Genomic DNA, 19,666 nt, shown 5'->3' with positions numbered 1-19,666 from the left:
GAGATCTGTCTGGAATGATCCTAAATACCAATTAAAGTTGTGTTTTGCCATTATTTTTCCTCGTTTGTTTTCTGCGCTGTTGTGGTTCAGCCCCAGCAGCTGAGCACCGCACGGCCACTCGCCCGCTCGCTCCTGGTGGGATGGGGAGGAGAATGGGAAGAAAAAGGTAAAGCTGGTGGGTTGGAGTAAGGACGGTTTACGGGGGCAGCGAAGGGCGAGGGAAATAACGACAACAGTACAAATAACAGAACACACAAAGCGGGTGTCCCCAAGCAGCGACCCCTCCCCGGCCAGCCCCCGCTTTATGTACTGAGCATGACGTCACACGGGATGGAATAGCGCTTTGGCTGGTTTGCGTCAGCTGCCCTGGCTGGTTCTCACCCAGCTCCTTGTGAAAATTAGCTCTATGCCAGCCGAAAACCAGGACATATGTTAACAATTAACGGCGAGAGCCTGCTGGATGTGCTCTGGGACAGACGGATGTTCTTTTCATACTTGTCTATTTATCTTTTTTTAGTCTTAAAATGAGTATCCACACACACTTTTGTTGTCTCTGCACTTCTCTCAGACTTGAATAAACACAGGAAAGCAGCTCGGGTTGGTTTTATCCCCGATGCGTGTTCCGGGGGCACCACCGCCGCGCCGCCACGCGAGGTGCAAATGCTGCCAGCACGCGAGCGCGTTGCAGCACGACGACGAACGGCAGGTCAACAAATTACTAGAAATCTGCCCGGTGATTTTTCAGTCTTGAAGTCACTTTTTGTGAAACGTAAATAAAAGACTAAACTCGATCTTTCAACTATGCCTTTAGCTGAACGATAGCGAGCGGATGACATGTCCTACGGCCACCCCCGCGTCCTGCTCAGTCATCTTTCCTCAGAGCCTCCCGGTTTCGGTTGCCCAGACAAAAGGACTAAACGGCAAAAATTAGGAAAACGGATAAAGCCGGTCTCAATGACAAACATTATTTAAACCCCAAAGAACCAGAATCCCGAGTTTGTGAGTCTGTATGATAGAACAGGAGGATGACGCCCATCTGTTTTAGTGTCTTTATGAGCTACTGAGACTCGTGAAGCGAGCAGCCACCAGCGAGAGCAGCATTGCCAGATCCTACAAATACACTCAGAAAATGTTGATTCTATTAAATCCAGAGGCATCCTTAATATATTTTCTAGTTTGTGGCCGATTTTGCTAAAGGGACCTTATCAAACATTGCTTTTAATTTTCACAGACAGGAAATCTTTTACAAATGGACAAGGAAGTTGGAGGCTTGTCCCAAACAAAAGGCACAATCTTCCAAGCTTCTGTCAGGTTTTTATTTTCCTGAAACGATAAATCAGCAAGCACGGGTGACTGCATTTTACTAACTTCTTGCTTCAATTTACTGGACCTACGGGGAAAAAGTGTAACAAAAGCTGCAATTAATACATACGTTGATCCTCCGGGCCCTCGGCCAGCCGGGGCAGCTGTGACCGCAGTCCGTGCACTTTCTCAGGACACTTAGTGGCCCCGATCCGTAGATGACGGATCAATCTATGGTATAGAGAAAAGCAGCGACACAATCTCCCGTGCCAGCCACGGGGAGGGCAGGGAACGGAAGGATACACCGCGGGCAAAACCAGCAACTCCAGAACAGATGCAAGCAACAGGATGAAGATGAAAAATCCTTTTGGAGTTGGACCGTGAAGATTTAAGGGGAAGCAGCGGTGGTCAACTCCTTTTGGTAGCAGGGCATTTGCAGGAGTTGATGCATCCGTGCTTCCCGTCACGCTGGGGAAGTAAGGTTTTTGCATAAGAAGGTACTTTCCCTGCCGCATCTTTCCCTCTCCCAGGAAAAAGACCAAAAGCCATTCTGTTGATGGACTTTACTCAAGGTTTACAAGGAAGGCCACCTCACTACCTTCAAGGGTAGGCCACATATTTTTAGCGCTTCAGACGCACACAGGGGTACGTGGGCAAAATCCCAGCACAGCTCATCTCAGAGTGGCTCCCATCTGACCAAACGGGCTCTGCCCATCCCAGACAGCCCTTGTCTGAGGTTTGTACGGTTTTGATCGGGGAAGTAAAAGGCATTGAGCAGCAGCAAATGGCTGCAGTTCTTTGGCAGCGATATGATCCCTTCATCTATTTAATAGCCCTTGCTGCACTTCTGAATCGATAAAAGCGTTACTACTGAAAACAGCACGTATGAAGATCTTTGGTAATTAGAATTTTTAACTTTTTAAAATGGCGCTTTCAATACCAAAAAGCCTTAACAGAGGAAATTCATGATAGGAACAACTATAGATCATATTCTTTGATTCAAATGAAATTCTCAATACTAAAAATGCACAAATGGCTCAAACCACACCGTGGACTTATCACACTTGTGAAGAAAGACCACTGTGAATGCTCTTGAAATTTACCCCTAGGCAGTAAAGACGACTGCATCGAGCAAGTGTCATCATTTAATGCTGCACAAATGCTCCAATTGCAGCTGATAAATATAGCAAGAGATGGCTTCATCTCCAGCGACACCAGCTTCTCTGGCATCATCCTTGGTGATACTGATGCGTGCTAATCCTTGGTCGAATATCCATTTAGTGTCTTCAAGGGCCATAAAATAAGAACAATAGTTCATTTCCAGCTAAACATAATCACAGTGGTTTTGGAAACATTCAAAAATAAACAACCCCAAACGATACGCGACTCCTGATAGACCGGCTTACTGCGGACTTTGGTCCAGTTGCCAACTCAACCAGATTTACTTCCTTTTTGGAAAACAGCGTGATTGTAATTGTAGCCTCATATAGTCAGTGTCTGCTCAGAGGAAATGTCTCAACACTATATACAATCAAGAAGAAAATACGTGAGCAAACACCCAGAGAGGCAGAAGCAGCAGCAGGAACACACCAGTATACCAGGACTGTACAGAACGTACCTTCAGGTCCTCATTTCAAGGGCACTGCTTCCGAGAGCAAAACCTGCACGTACGTAAGGGATCATTTCACTTTTGAAATGGATTGTTTTCTGGAAAAAAAGTGGCATTACTATTAACAGCAATACTGAACAAGGGATTCAACTCAGAAAATGTCAGACTTACCTTTTGTAAATAACAGAAGAGTTTCAGATGAAAGCATAGTTCAGGTACAGTCTGCTTATCAGAGCTATCGGCGTTACCGTTTCTTTGCAGAAATTCCATGAACCAACCACCGGATTCACCTTCTGAAGTTTTACTTTACATCTAAACAGCTCTCTATCTGAAAGTGCGCGTGCCCAAGCAATAGCAAGATCAATTTTGACCTCTTAACTCCTGCGTTTGTCTCAGAGCTGTTACCCCTCCAGTGACTAAGTGAAAGATTTTTGCCTTTGACTTTCCGCTGTGTTAGCCTTAAGTCTCGCATCAACTAAAACCTAGCCGTAGGATACATCTAAAATACCCTGGCAAACATTAAAGCAATATCAATAAGCGTGTGTGTCATGAATGGAAAAGATTCTAGAAGAAATCTCATACTCAACTCTGAGGAAAAAGCCCAGTATTTTCTCAAATATTCTTTCTTCCCTTTCTTTTTAAATTCTGCTGTTATGATCTGACACACGCAGGGAGTACTTCCTCTAGCAGTAACATCACAAACGAGCCACATCTCCAGTAGAATTTACCTTGCTAAACTCAGTTTGCATCCTGTGCAAAATTTTCCCAAGGACTTTTTGCCATTAGCATTAACCTCACGGTTATTTGGATTCACAATGAAGCGTATCTTCCTAAAACCCACCATTGTTAGTCTCTGTTTATATGAAACTCCATCTTATTGCTGCGGCTGGTACCAGAAAGTGGGCTTAAAATGGCTTCAAGTTTTTCCTCTTAAAGAAAAGAAATTTACTGGCACATTTGCCACAACTCGTAAAGGAAAATAAAGCGTACGAACGCATCGCCCTCTGCATTGACCGCAGCCGTAACACAGGGAGCTGTTACAATACGTGAACCGAGGCGTACTTCCAACATTTAGGTGGAGCAGATGACCTCCTTTTTTCCAGCCCAAGATATTCTGTGATTTTACAGACTTAACAGGTTACAAAACAACATCCGAGGAAACGATGACCGCCTGAGCTACAGCATGTGACTCTTCCTTTAGCTACAGGAAAGAATTTCCTTTGCTGGCAAATGCAGCAGTTTCGTTCTCCACCTATGCAAGCTGCTATCCGGAGACAACCAGGCACCTACGCTGAAGCAGTACAGACATATTATTTCTTAGCTTGTTATTATAAGCTACAGTTATTTTTTAACTTGCATCTTTCCTTTTGCTTCTGTGTCTTTTGTATGACTCATACGTTGAGAGAGCTGTTTCTAGCTGATGGAAACAGGTAATTCTGCTTGACCTAAAATACCTATTTTAAGTGTCTATAATATATCGATTATACAAGAACAATTAAACAAATGCTTACGTGCAGAATTACTAAGTGTCATTTATGACAGCTTCTATTAGAACATGAAAAAATTTAACTTCAGAAATTGTTCCACCTGGCAAGGGAAACCCCTGCACTAATAAGCGATATGCAGGAGATGCCCACCGCAGATCAACTTTGGTTTATTCTCTCATTTTAACTGGTTAAAAATAAGGTTTTTTCATGAAATCACGTTATGAAACGCAAATTCAGGCTTCTGCTGGCAGAGCGGACAAGGCAGGCAGCACTGCCGCCACCTGGCTGTGAGCCCCAGCTCCAGCTGAAAGCAAAAATTCAGCACATGCCGTGAAAAGATTTGTCTCATAACTTCCTATATCAAACCCTCCAATGATGGAAGTCGTTGCATGATTTTCCTATAATCCCCTTCTTGGTGGAACATTTTGAAGTAAATCCTTTTTTTACCTACTTTTCTGTTAAACTCAAAATGAGTCTGATTTACCACAGCATGAGAACCTGGAATAAAATTATTACAGCTCAAATTTTAATTTTCCAAATACACATACAAAAATTAAGCAATTAAATATTTGAAAAGTTTAAATTTTTTCCTCACTTTAATAACCTGAAGAAGGATCCTCGAGGGTAGGTAAGAAGGGATCCCATGTGCAGCCACTGTGCTAAGTCATCACTGATCTCATATCAGATCTCTCAAAACACCACCACGGAAAACCGTGAGAACCGCTGAATTTATGTGGTTCAGTGCACCAGCTCTTCAGACTTATTTGTGAGAAGGAAGAGTCTCACTCTCTCTCATGTACACAGGCACACATTTTAAATAGGATTAAATGGACTAATTCTAAAAAACGGAACAGAATGTTCTTAAAAGGAAAATTAAAATAACTTAAAACCAAAAACCTTACAAGAGCTGAAATCTCTCAGTGCTTAGAACCAAGTGCTGGACAGACTGCAAAGACTTGCTGTATGCTTACTCACACCTTCCCACCTTTTGGGTTGACAAATCCATTTAAGCTTAATGAAAACAGTACAGAAACTTCAAAGTAGGAAAACATTAAAAATTATCTGACAAGAAGTGACACTTCATCTGCATCCACAGTATTTAATTAATTTGTTTGAATAATATAGTTACAGATAAACAGGTTCACTCCATATACAATTACCGATACCTTTTTTTTTAATACAGCTCATATTCCAGTACATCAACACTATTTTATTTACAAGGTATTTATGTACATTAACATCTTTCTAAAGTCAGTGCATTGTCAATAAGTTTTATACAATAATTTACAAAGTGAACATAGTTAATAGTTAACTTAATAAATTTACTACTAATTCATGAATTAATTTAATTTAAAAAATTAATTACAACCAATGTAACAAACACAGAAGATCAAATAACATTAGTAGATTGTGCTACCTGCTTAAATAAAACATTTTAAAGTAAATCAGTTGAAAATCTTTCACTTTTCATGGAGTTTGCGTAGGGAGGAGTAGACAAGTGAGTATTGAAAAAGCTTCTAACCTAGAAAGTCACAAGTCATGTTTGCTTTTCTTCAGTCCCAATGTTTAGACACTTTAAAGATAAAAGACCATATAGGATAGGGAACAACACTTTACAAGTAAGACAATACTTGTTTTGGAGCCGATCTGCTGTCCTCAGAGAGGCACAGCCTCCAACAATGGCAGGGAAGCTTTTGCCCGAGTAAAGACAGCAAGCCCAGCTGATAGAATTTCTTAAATGGATAAACCAGATCTTTCTGGAAATTATAAACTTACCGGCAGGTTTGGCATTCTTGTAAAACACATTAAAGTGAATCCAAACATCTATTTCAATCATGTAAGCATTGATTTTGTTAGTGAAGCTACAAAATCTAGAGAATTTGGAAGATGACATATGACAAAATTAGTAAGCTCCTTAGACTCAGCTGAAAAACAAAAGGCCAAAAGAGTGAAGCTTTTATCTTCATTCAGATATGCAAACAATTTAACACTGAAAATGTTTAAAGAAATGCCAACTCAAAAAATAACCATCTTTTTTCCAGTCTTTGCTAAGACTCAGTTATGCTTTCCTTCATGCAATAAGCCTGTTGACTTAAAAGAGCATGTTGCAAGGGCACGGAAAGCAATTCTGGTTTAATTGCAAGTATATGCATAACCTGTTGCAAAAAAAAGAAAATTTAAAAAGGCAACCAAATTTTGAAAAAAAGAAACTCCATTAAGTTATGAAACCGGTAAAAAAAAACCAAACCATCCATGAATGCTACGATAGCTACCTGACAGCCACAGCTTCTTATTTGTTTGAAATACACAGTGGATAATTCACAGCCATTCACTCCAGAGCCCTTACAACAACAAAAACCACCTATGTTTTTTAATTTAATTATATGATTTTTTTAAAAGTGCAAATTTAAAAAGCAACACCTGTCATGAAACATAAGCTCAAGCATCTTTCCTTCCAAAAGCTGGGAACATTTTGTGCAATGTGCACATTTTAAGACACCATGCGTGTGATCACAACTACTCTCTTCAACCTGAAGTTTCTCCTTGAGGCACCTCAAGAGTTTGAGATAGCACTCTTCAGGCAGAAAAGCCATTCCTGAAACATGTTGATCTGCACAGCCAACACGTGGAGAAAACACAATTATAATAAACCAGTCAGGCGTAGAAATTAATCTCTTCTCGAATTATGATTTGGTTGTGCTCCCAACATACAGAAAGAAAGCAACTGACACACATTAGTGGTGGCAAAACTGGAAACTTCTTCTACTCTTGATGATAATTCTTTAAATTTGTGCACTTTTCATTCTCTTGCTTTCCCTGTTTTGCCAATAAAATGCAATACAACTGCAGGAAAAAGGAGGTAGCAATATCATGTTGTCCAAAGACAACACTACAATTTTTTTTCCCCATTACCTTAAACCTAAAGAGAGCCTTAGGGGTTTGTTAGAACAGTTGGTAAACTCTACACTACTTTGTTTAGCTCTTATTTGGACTATTTAATTTAGCTCTTATTTGGTCCTAGTCGGCTTTTCTCAAACCATTTTATTTAAAGGCCAATGGCAGTCTCAGCCTGATGTCTAACACCAGAAATGTTTAGAGCATGTAGTGAGATAACAGAACAAAACAATACTATCTTTATATTAACTGCTATTTAATTAGGGTTTTCTTTTTGTGCTTTCAGATCACAGGATACAATAACTACACTTAAGTTATCTGTTTCAATAACGTTTTCGCCAAATGTACGTTTCAGGACGTTATCCCTCACATTCTCAAAACGTGGAAGAAATCTGCTTACTGTAAAACACAGTACTTCTTATAATCTGACTCAAAATCTTCATCCATGCTGCTTGTGTCTGCCATCTTTTTGCCATCTATCTTTGGCAGAAATTGTGCATAGTCTACCCCCTGCTGCTCGTAGAAAAGAATGTAGGCAGAGTCGGTATCGATTTCATCGGGATGCAATTCCTGCAAAAGCGAAAAACATCGTCTGAAACATGCAGTGGGACAACCGTCTTACTCTCACTGAACTCAAAATACACACAATTGCCCTACAAACAGTATTTTTAACTGGCTGTTTAGAACAAGAAGAATCCCATTTTCTGTCTCCCTTACTATAGTTATCAAGCTCCATTACTTACTTGGAAAGTATGACAAATTTTGTAGTGATAAATGCAAATACTTAGAAATGTCAGAACTTAATTATTCAGTAATTGAATACAAAACTGCTAGCATCATGAAAAAATATTCTTAGACTTCCATTTTTAGTCATTCTTCCATCTTTGTACAAAATAAGCATCTTTCCTTAACCATGATAGCAGCTGATGAACAGATGTTAAATTGAAAGAACAATACGTCTGGTACAATTTCAGTTAGCAGCTTTAATATTTATCCATTGCAACTTTTGAGATGCTCATGATTTCAAAGAACAGTACTCACAAGATCTAAGTTTCTTGGGCTTTAGGTAACCAAGACAAAAATTATTTGCTACAAAAATAAATGATTTACCTTACAGCTACTGTCGTTGTAGCAGTACCACTTGTTGTTCGGGTTTTTGGCATAAGTGACATAATGACCCCCTCCCATAATTCCTGAATGGCACTGAAGAACACAAAGAAGAAAATAAATTCTGGATCAAACATCAAAACTCGGAATTCATATAATAAATGATTCACAAATTCACGATCTTTAAGTGAGTGACAATGGTTCACAAATATCTATACATCTGGAGCTGACCAAGCTCACGTACTCAAGCAGAAAAAACATTATGCAGAGATATACTTTTCAGTTGTACTCAGGTTTATGGCAAATTTATTTTGCTGACAATGGCTCTACTTGGTTCTCCTTCTCAATAGATCCCTACTTTTTGTAATGAAAACAATAGAGTAAATGCATTTAGTCAAGACAATGCCACGTAAAGATAGTTTACTTGCACAAAATGTCAACTTACCGAAATTGCATATAGATTGTAAATAGGGTTAACACACACTTCTTCTCTTTGGTCATCTGTAATATCGTCCTCGCTGTGGTTATCAATTTGACCGTTGATACTGCCATTACTATATGCATTCTGCTCACAGATGTATCCGTTGGCTAGAGTCATCTCATTGTCCTGAGCAGTATATAGTTCACTCTGGCTCCCACCCAAAATTTGCCCTCTAGTAAGAGCATCACCTTGATCAGAAGTAAATCTCTGTTCCTGGTCAGTACCGTTCTCTTTACTTGCATCCAAATTTTCTTTGCTACTTGACAGTTTGTTTTTACCCAGTTGTGGTAGCCGCAGACGCCCTTTACCTCTTCCTAAAGTCCTTGGGCTACTATTTGGGCTACTGTTTTTACTTGAGGGACAGCTGGTTCCACTTTTCCTCCCCAAAGACGGAGATGCTAAAACAGAAAGTGTGGACTACTAAGATAAGTAAACACACAGTCTAGATTTATATTTTTAAAGTGTTTTTTTTTTAATAACCAAACATTAAACCCCACTGTTTCACCGCAACTAATGAGTAGTATATAAAAGTAAAACTATCTTTGTGCACACACATACACCTGTAAGCTGAAATTTAATTCTTTTATGCAGGAGCACATTCCTCACTCTTAATCCATCCTACATACACCAGCATACAGTGCCAATATCTGTTGTCACCTAGTAACATTTTTTCTTTTTATAGTATAGCTTCACTAAGCTTTCCAGGGCAAACAACATCAGAAACAAGTTGTTTCAAAGCAAATGTAGTGCTTTGGCCAAAGAAACATTAAAATTTTGTTCCTAATATAATTTTTCCCCCCTCCAAATATCAGTATTGACTGGCATTTTCCCTAATTATTACCTACCTTTGATATTATTCAAGACAGTAGTGTTAAGGGAGGATGGACTTCTGTTCAGTACATCTCCTTCTCCTGGTGTGGAAGTGATCTGCTGATCTATTTTTCTAGACTCCCCTTGGAGAGTCCGTGGCTCTGGAAGGCTGTCGACCTGAAGCGTTAGCTGCTTTCTTTGAAAATGACTTGGATCCCTTTGTACCAAAAAGGCACTTGGGTCAAAATTTTCTCTGGGAAATTTAACAATTTTCTGAGATTTTATCCAGCGGCCATTTACAAACTGAAATCTTTTCAGGTGAATGATCTAAGGAGAAACATGTTAGAGAAAATTAAAGGAGGACAATTACATTGCAGTGAGTAATTTCACTGTTTAAAAATAATTTTCTCCAAAACATATACATTTTATCATATGCTAATAAAACCCAGTAACAATGCTGTAATGTGACAATTTGGATTTTGGGATCAAGCTGGTAAAATATGGAACTAATATTTTCATGGGGAAATGATGGAAAAGGTTGCTTTGATTCAGTGATCAGCACTGTGTGTTTTGAATAACCTACCAAATTCAAAAAGCAACAAATGCAGGTGTTAAACAACTAGACAAAAGATCTGTTATTGGAAAGACTGCCTAAGCGTGAATTCTATGTCAGAACAGATAACACTGAACGCAAAACGCCACCATTTCCTGCAATGTATCAGCTAAAAAGATTCAAAAAAAGGATTTGAGGTTTGTTTTGTTTGCCTGCATTACAGAAATGCATTGAACAAACTAAGTAAATGCCCCTCCTGAGACTGCGAACAAAAGCAAATCTTATTCAGAACAAGGAGACATACCTAGCAATTCAAATTTGTGATCAATGTACTTTGGTTTTGTTGCTGTAGAGGAAAATTACACAAGATCATACCAAAATAGGGGGAAGTCTCCAAAGATCCAGTTTTTTGGTGGCCAAACAATGGGTCTTGCATTTGGAACAGTAGTACATCTCATCCTCCCCCAGTTCTTCCTCACTGGTGAAGGCTCTAAGACAACTATCCAGATTGATTGGCTCTGCTTGAGCTCGTCGGCTTTGTTCAACACTTTCATGTTCTTCTACAATCTAAAGCGAGATAAAACTGTATCTAACTTGGAAACATACACAAACTGCTCAGAGGAAGGCTCTATTCACAGTATCATACAAATACCATATAGTTTAGGATTAAAGATAAAAACTAGGTATACTAAGTTTTAGCAGAAAATTTTTTTCAATTATGAAAAGGCAGACATACAATAATGCACTGTCCTTATTCTTGGGTTCTGCTCACAAAATTATCCATAAAGTGCAAGTTTATAGATTCAACTTACAAGTTGGAACAGCTATTCTACATTAACTTGGCTATAGTCTTACCTTTAGATGTGTACTGTTGACTCAATGAGGAAACAGATTTACTCACATGCATAACTGTTTATAGCACTGATGTGCTTAGAGAAATGTATCAAATTAACATATTTTGTAATATTTCTGGAGGCCAGATCAAAAGCAAATCACAACAGACAGAAAATACACTGCTGTGGTTTCTTAAAAGCTTCCCATCCATGGTATGGTAATGTAAGAGGTCTAACATGAAGACATGAATTTATCCAGAATATCCTGTTCAATGGTTACTGACTTTATTTTAACATTACATAGACAAAATAAGCATCAATTGAAAAAAAAAAAAAATATGGTGAAATGGGTTGTGGTTCAGAGCTATTAACAAACACCAAAGGGTTTGCATTGAAACTTTACCCGTTCTTGTGATGTCTGATAGCGCAGATGAAGTGCTGTTGGATCCCAGTCTACAGCAATGTAAGCATTCCCAACACAAGCTCTATCTTCTGTGCACTCAATTTTACAGCCACGGCAAAATCTAAATCAGTAAGTTAGATGTGGTAAGTAAACTGTCCAATAACTAAGTTTTACGTTACTTCACACTCCAATTCTGCTCCTTATTTTGTAACATATACACCCCAAAAATTTCAGGCCTTGCCTTTCAGTGTAAAGGAGAGGCGTTTTTATAAAACAATAATGAGTGTCAGTTTGCTATTTTACTGCAAAATTTTAATAGAGACGAGAAATTGAAGCAGTTGGGTGAGCTCAACCACCCATAATAGCGTATAATGCTGACCAAGTCTACCTACAACACCAAAAAACTACAATGCGCTGTGTCCAGAAGTATTTTACAACATGATAGCTAATGTAGTTTATTTATCTAGCTGTAATAGACTTTTTTTTTTTTTTTAAATGAATATAAGGTCTGAATACCTTCCAGCAAGTTTGAAATTTTCATTAGCATTTGTTTAGGGAAAATTCCAAGCGTGCTTCCAGGGCGAATTTCTTATTGTCCATTTTAGTTCTTACTCTTCAAATGGCACAGGAACTAGCCAGGGTAGATGATGTATATCTAGAAGTTTGGTTTTGTATGAAACCCCCACAAATCATCCAAATATGTACATGTGTGTGTCTGCATATAGATACACACATACACCGAATATTGTAAGGGGCTAAGAGATTTTTGATATTGTCGTGTCTGTCTCCTAATTTAAAGTTTCCATGTCAGCAGAGCTTTCAGCTCTCCAAGTCATAAAAGATACTCTACAACAAAAATCTTCCATGTGAGGGCTTTGGTTAAATTAAGATTCTAGATTCTTACTGTTTGATATTACCTCTGAAGTCTGAAACTTATCAAAACGCCATTACCATAAATTACACTTCTGCTGGAGCAATTCCTTTCCTTAAATCTAAAAAAGGAGAAGTTACCTGTACCATGGACACCAAGCACAAGAATTTCCATCCTTCTGAACTACCCTTAGGGTGAATGGATACTGATATCCCATGCTATCATCACTGAAACAGAAGAGAACACAACATGAAACATAAGCACTTGTTCAGACTGCCACTTACCTTCCGTCACTATGCTTGCCATGTTTACTTTAAAAAAAACCACCCACCTCCCCTTCAAAATTAATATCGTGATCTAATCTAAATTAGAAAACAAGGCTGGCCTTTACATCGCCTAAATTTGTCAGATATAATGAATTATCAATCACTGGATGAGAACAAACCAGCCAATTTGTGTAAAGTCAACCTTTAAGTGCAGCTAGAAGATATACTACATTTAAGTGTATTAAAAAGGATTAAAATTATTTTTAATTATCAACATTATTAAATTGCAGGACCCGAAATGACTTATTGCAAAAATAACCCACTAAATGGACTGCAGGCAGAAAGCACCTGGGGTAGAAGCGCACACAGTTGTTCTTGAAGTTGTTGACATTTAAAGCTTAATTATACATTAAAAAGCATATGTTCATTCAACAGCGGTATTATGAGAAGTCAAAGCTGACAGAGATGAAGAATTAATTTAGTTTTAAATCTTGTGAGTCTACATCACTGTATTACGTAATTCAAGCCAAAGATGGAGATGCCAAACTCACCAGTCTTGCGCATGATTACTAGCTTCCTGAGGCGGGAGAGGGCTAGCGAGCCTGGAAACCTGAATCCACACTGCATCATACAGGTCTTTTTTCCGGGTATGAACTGTACAAGGAACAATTAGTGGCATTCCAAAGAGACTAGGACGATTCTTCTGAGATGAAAGAAAATATAATTCTGTCCGCATCTGTGTTTGTGAAATAAGAGAATGACTCAGATGTAAGTATGCATTAACTCACGTTATTATAATTACTAGGATGCTGACCTTGTAACTTATTTCAGGCTTTAGCAAGCAAAATAAACTATTACTTCTGTTTAAAGTACTCCATTTCAGCAATTTTTTCCAATATGGAATATTGGAAATTTTGAACATCGATTTGAAAGTGCCTGAAAACTTTTCTGTATTTTATGATATTATGGCAATGTTATTTAGGCATTAGACCACATCAACACAAATCCGTATTTTAACTATGTACAATATTTTATATTTCATACGATGTGTGCTTGTTTCTTCTCCCACCACACAGTAATACTGTAATGCAGACATGCACCTAATGATGCTAATACCTGTCCCAAAATGACCTCTACACTAGGCAAGCTCATGTTTGCTAGAGAAAGACGACCTTTACATCTAAAGGAGGCACTACAGACTCATACACAACTTATTCTAAGCAGACAAACTAACCTGCAGGCTACATCTCCCATTTATAAGAAAGATTTAACACATCGACTTAATGACACTGGTTTTATACAATTAACCCTTTCCATCAATAAGATTGCTGATAATGCCAAGTGTGGATTCCTGGAATTGCTTCCACAAACAACCTTTACTGGTTTTTAAGCTGTACAACTAGCAGCTTGTAATGGCTCAGAAGCATTATACCAATTCTGGAAAAACGTGAATCAAGATAACAGTGATGACAGTGGTCAGTGGCCACTAATTGAGGGAATAAAGCAAAAAAGGCTCATACAACCACACAGTAAAGAGGGAAGTTATATGGCCTCCTGGTCCATATCCACCAGGCTCTAAACATCAACAGACTCTAAAGTATGGATGCAGTGCACACAGAACAGTGGCTCTGAGGCGCTCAGTCATCCAGCTTTGACATTTAGAGTTCAACTTAACTGCAGATGCTTTTAGAAAGAGTAGTACATGCTAACAGAACGACCCAGGAATGTACTATGTATCTTCACTCTGTTTCCATGAGAGAAATAAGGCTTTTCCTCATAACGGGAAAGAAACGCATTTCTAGTAGCTCCTCTAATTATAATTTTTTCTGCTCAAAAAGGCTGGAACATTTAATCCGAGAGTTAGTGAATGCCCAAGTATGCATCTCAGCATTAAAGAACTGGGAAGCATGCCAGTACTAAGGAAAGAAAAATACACCAACAGTAGACATGACTATTTAAATTTACAAGAGTTGTGTTTCTGTAGAACTTGGCACTCACTTAAGAGGGAAATGTATTCATGCTCCCTCTTCTTAAAAACTAAAGATTAATTTATCATACGGACATTAAAAAATCCTTGCTGACTCTCAAAGTGTGTTACACCAACAATTTGTAACAAATGCAAAATCTACTAACCATTTTTCTGTGGACGGCAATTATATACCCTGTACACGGACTATCAGAAAGCAAGGGCACATGACCGTTGAGAGTCCAGTTGGCAAGGTTACGCTCTGTTCCACATGGCACTACAGTATTTGGCATTCCGTTTGGAATTAGGGTTGGTTTAGGAAGGTCCCCATTCATCATTATGTTGGGTGTTCCATTAGCTGATGGCCCAGTTGAGACATCTGTAGATAGATAATTACATTTTCAATTATCTACCGTAACTAGCACTCTTCACAAGATTTTTATCCTTTCTGTTCTGTTCAATGCATTTCATGAAACACCTTCTACTCTCCTTAAGACCAACATCTTACCTTTTATTTGCCTACAAATTTGCAAGATCAGAGCATGCAAGAGCAAAGAATGAGAGGTGTTTACAACCCACATGTGAAACCACAAACAATAAAATCAAAACTGAACACCAGGCTTCCAATTTTTCACATGTCCTGTCTTAGAGCCAATCCACAAGTAATAAAATACTTTGCTTGTTTCTCGTGTCTTTAACTATAATAACTATATAGTGATCTTCAGACTGTTATCCTGGGCAGGATCCTCAAAAGGATCACAGACCACTAGTACATTCTGAGACTGCTCACAGCTTCTTTGTGAATCAGAACTCTAACTTATTTGCCTTTTCTTTAATCCTCACGGTTTACTTCTTACTAAGAAGCAAGGTTTTCTCCCGAATTTTTCCAGTATTTAAGCACTGTGCATTTTAAATGAATAGGAAAATAAATGTTTTCTTTTACCTGTCTGCACAGGACTTGATGCTGATGTAGGGGATCCTGGAATTGGTATTTCAAACGCACACAAAAAGCCACTCACTGATAATCGGACTTTCTGGTTGTCTTGAGGAAAGTTCTTCAGTAAAAAAGGGAAAGTTAGTCAGACATATATACTTCTATCTGTGACTCTGAACACGTTTTGTTCTCTTGAAAAATGTATCTACCAGCTCATCTCTCCCCTCCCATCTGCTTTCTTACACCTTTCTGGAAGGAAAAAAGGACGCCAACAAGCACACCCCTTTGCATATGTCTGCAGCAAGACCGGAAAGAGTTATTAATGGTTCTCTAAACAGACTGAGAGCACCTAGTTTCAAGCAGTTTTAATCCTATTCAATGACAGGAAAAAAAAATTATATATACACACACACATATACATACACACTATATAGAACTAAGCCAGTCATTACTTATGCCTCCAATGTCTTGACAGTGTTTAAACTCATCACAGCACTCTAACTTGAGATTTATTACGTCAAGATGTTTTTATCCTTTTTTTCCTAAAAATATCATTAGTAATCAATTCAATTAAACTTCTGCAAGCTTCTACATCACTATTAATTTTGTTTACAGGTGGTTTATTTTGGCTCCGTTTACTTTAAGTCTATTTAAAGCAAGACAAATTACAGTTTAAAAATGAAAAAAAAAGTTCATACAGAGATATAACTAAGCTGACTTTTTTATCACATTTTTAGTTAAAATTATTTCAGTTTTGTAAGCAAAGCTTAATGTCAAAAAGAGTGAAGTATTCCGATATACATAAATAAACAAAACTACCAAAAGTATGTTGCAGCAATGATATTTATTTTTTTCTTCTTACCTTTATATTGGAGCTATGCACTTCTGCAAGTAGAATCTGTTCTGGTTTTAGCCCACATAGTTCACTTAACTGTTTTTTCAAACCTGTATATTTTTCATCCATGTTCAGTCTCAGGCCATACCGAACAGGAGTAGTACCATCTAATTTAATTACTTTAAAGGGGAAAAGAAACACACTGGTCAGCAAACCAGAGAAGTTTTAATGAAAATAATACATTAGAGCTACTTACTTATTAGAAAGTATTTTCCCCCCACTTTAAGATACAATTATTTTTTTCTTATCAGTCAGTTTTCAAGGTCTGCAGACAAATGTCAGAAAACCCCTTGCTACATAGGCAGTAGAAAATGGTTTCCAAATTTGTTTCACTTGTTATCATCTTTCCTTTTGCCTCTTTTCCAACAAATACATGGGTTCTTTGTAGTATAGTTCATGACCCATAAAGTATTTTTTGTTTGTACACTCCCCTCAGTCCTCCTTTTTCACTCCAGGCAGATTTAGAACAACCTCCACAACACAAATTTTCAGTGAACAGAAGGAAAGTTCTCAAAAATCTCCATTTTACATGTTTCTGTCTCTCTTTAGTCAAGACTGAAAATGGGACATCTATGCTCCATTTTTAAAGGTTTTATTTTAGTTTAACTGTATTCCAATAAAAATTCTTGTACTCTATTACATTAAAATGGTTATACGATTTTTAAGCGTGCTAACACAAACAACATTTGGATGTTTTAAAGCTGTTCTACATATACAATTTTTATTTTAGCAAGTTTATAGGGAGTTAAACACTACTACTTACCTGTAATTTCTAGATGCATGTAGCTATCCATTGGCAAAGGCAAGGATAAAAAATTAAAAGGGTCAAACCTAACACTTATATGTCCGCAAGTTTTACATTTTACTTGTGACTTCAGCTGCCCATGAAATAAATCTACAACAATGGATCTGTTTCTTCTCAGATGGTTTTCCCAGGCCTAAAATAAAGTACAAAAAGCCAATAAAAAGTTAGAAAATGAAGACTACTTACTTGAACTACAGGAAGGAGGATATGCTGGAACACTTCCAAAGTTTCATTGACCTATGGAAGTTAAATTATTTCCATAGAAGTTGTTTACCAATTTCTAATACATAGGAAGTATTTAGTTTCAACACAAGTAAAGAAAAGTTATTTCAAGTAACACAATAATCAAAGTATGACATCATTTAAAGTACTTCTGAAAGGATCATCAGGTATCTTTAAAAATTTTGATACTCCATAATTCTGAGGAGCTGTTCAAAATGATTGTGAAGTATCATCTTTATACCTTTATTATAATACTTAAAACTCATTTTCAGTTCAAAGGTGAAATTGACTTCTTAAATCACAGATTTAAGAAGTTCCCAAAGATGGTACAGTCCTGAGGGAGTATTGCCACAGTCTCATCAACAACTTGGCAGCTTAGTACTATAAGGAAAAAAACAACAACAACCACCACCCAGCAAACAAACAAACCCCAAACCCAAAAACTTGAACCCATACCTCTGCTGCTACTTCCCAGTCTGGTCGACCATCACTGTCTTTCAATTCAACATATGGCTTATCATGAACTCTGTTCAAATCCTCATGAAGACCATCCAAAAGAAAAGCCAGAAGCTCCTGTGAGTCTTGCTGTTGAAAGCCATTAAATCTTGGAGCATACTTTGCTATTGTCCACTATAAAAAAGTCAGAAATTTATTTAACATCATGTAACAGAAGTCGTAACAATAAATCAAAATACTGTAGCCAAGACACATGCTGTCAATGAGCACAAATTAATTGCCAAGAGTTAAAGGTAAGCCCCTATGCTTTCAGAAAAAAAGACCATTCACAAGCAAATGCTTAATCTTTTGCCCTACAAGGGCTATAAAAGCCACATCTCATACCACAAACTAATTCATATCAGGTAACTCCTTTGACCTTACAGCCACTGAGCCATGATTATATTCCACAAAGAGCTGCTCAAGTCCTGAGCACCACGACTGATGCACCCTGGCTGTCTCCAGATGTGCATCTTGCCCCTGCACAGCCCGCTCCTGAACACCTCCCCTATGTTCCTTACAGGCAAGAAAGCAAATTCTGTGACCAGTTTGAAGTCACATACATGATGACTGACTGCCCAGGATGTGGTCTAATACATGAAATACATGTCCAAGTTTCCTGCCTTTTCTCTAGGGGAGATACTGATTTGAGTTCCAGAATCATTACAATACAGACGACATCAGGAAAAAGTGCATTAAAACATTCCTGCTATCCAAAGAAATTCTTGCTTTCTACCTTTAAATAGCACACATCGCAGACTTACCCGCAGCTTTAACGGTGCTATATTCTTCTGAGTTCCACTCCACAACTCCTGAACCAAATCCCCATAGCACTTGGCCATGTGGCCTTTCATTCCTATTGGATTCGTCCTAGAAATCATAAAGTAATAAATACCACGCTAAACTTTACACAAAGTTCAAGCATTGTGATAAACAAGGAAGTGCAAACGCTTCTTGCAGAACTGTTTTAACTCTCTCAGCAACAAAAGAGGTTATACTTTCACGTATCTAATCTAGGATCTACTTTACAGCTGATGGTTGATAACACTGAACTTAAAAAGATTTATTAATGCTGTTGACTTCTTCTGAAAGCTGAAACTCATTTTAAAGAAACATTACAGCATCTAAAATGCCTATGGTCTCAAATAGGAAATTACCTGTTCAGTTCATAAAGATGTCTTCCTGAGATGAAATACCGTGTTAGAGGTTGTGTATTACTGACACACTGGATACTGGAGTTCATGAAACATGTGTTACCCAGATTGCTTAATCCAGTAGCACCCTTTTCAGTAGGAACTGAGAAAAAGAAAACATAATTATACCAGCTGTGCAGATGTGAAAAATTCAGAATGGTATATCAGTAAAGTTAAGAATATGACCTTTTCACTGTAACCACTTGAATTTAACCTGCTCCCAATTATGAGATTACAGCTGTCATAGATGCAACAGAGGACCAGTCTGTTCAACATATCTGCTCTCTCTACTTAAGCTAACAGGAAGTGAGGTATTTTGTTGGATCTGATCCACCATGGACATCAGTACAAGCCATACAAACTATTTTCAAGTAAATAATTACGGTACTGAAATTTTTTGATTCATTTGTTAAAATCTTAACTATTCCTTACCTTAAAAAAAAAAAAAAATCCAAGATAATAAACAAAATCCAGAATTTGCAAGGTACCATTTGCTACTGCTGCATCTGAACCTCTACAAATTTATCTATGCATCCAAT

At 37.9% G+C, this 19,666-nt stretch overlaps 1 protein-coding gene across 5 annotated transcripts in view; it reads right to left on the bottom strand.

Moving 5' to 3' along the window:
- Positions 1-5,471: 5,471 nt before the first annotated feature.
- USP32 (ubiquitin specific peptidase 32) overlaps positions 5,472-19,666 on the bottom strand; it is a 79,417-nt gene continuing 65,222 nt past the window's right edge. For all 5 annotated transcript variants that reach the window (XM_054847302.1, XM_054847303.1, XM_054847306.1 and 2 more), the window contains 15 exons: positions 19,092-19,230; positions 18,699-18,804; positions 17,896-18,069; positions 17,176-17,350; positions 16,380-16,531; positions 15,527-15,638; positions 14,751-14,962; positions 13,169-13,353; positions 12,492-12,578; positions 11,481-11,601; positions 10,620-10,811; positions 9,727-10,018; positions 8,846-9,279; positions 8,404-8,496; positions 5,472-7,863 (listed from right to left, as the gene is read on the bottom strand). In XM_054847302.1, the coding sequence (XP_054703277.1) occupies positions 7,690-7,863; positions 8,404-8,496; positions 8,846-9,279; positions 9,727-10,018; positions 10,620-10,811; positions 11,481-11,601; positions 12,492-12,578; positions 13,169-13,353; positions 14,751-14,962; positions 15,527-15,638; positions 16,380-16,531; positions 17,176-17,350; positions 17,896-18,069; positions 18,699-18,804; positions 19,092-19,230 (2,648 nt within the window). In that variant the 3' untranslated portion in view covers positions 5,472-7,689. The remainder of the gene's footprint in view (positions 7,864-8,403; positions 8,497-8,845; positions 9,280-9,726; positions 10,019-10,619; positions 10,812-11,480; positions 11,602-12,491; positions 12,579-13,168; positions 13,354-14,750; positions 14,963-15,526; positions 15,639-16,379; positions 16,532-17,175; positions 17,351-17,895; positions 18,070-18,698; positions 18,805-19,091; positions 19,231-19,666) is intronic.

The sequence above is a fragment of the Grus americana genome, chromosome 19 (genome assembly GCF_028858705.1).
Source record: "Grus americana isolate bGruAme1 chromosome 19, bGruAme1.mat, whole genome shotgun sequence".
In the NCBI taxonomy this organism is placed as follows: domain Eukaryota; kingdom Metazoa; phylum Chordata; class Aves; order Gruiformes; family Gruidae; genus Grus; species Grus americana.
This window is presented reverse-complemented; position numbering and strand designations above follow the sequence as displayed.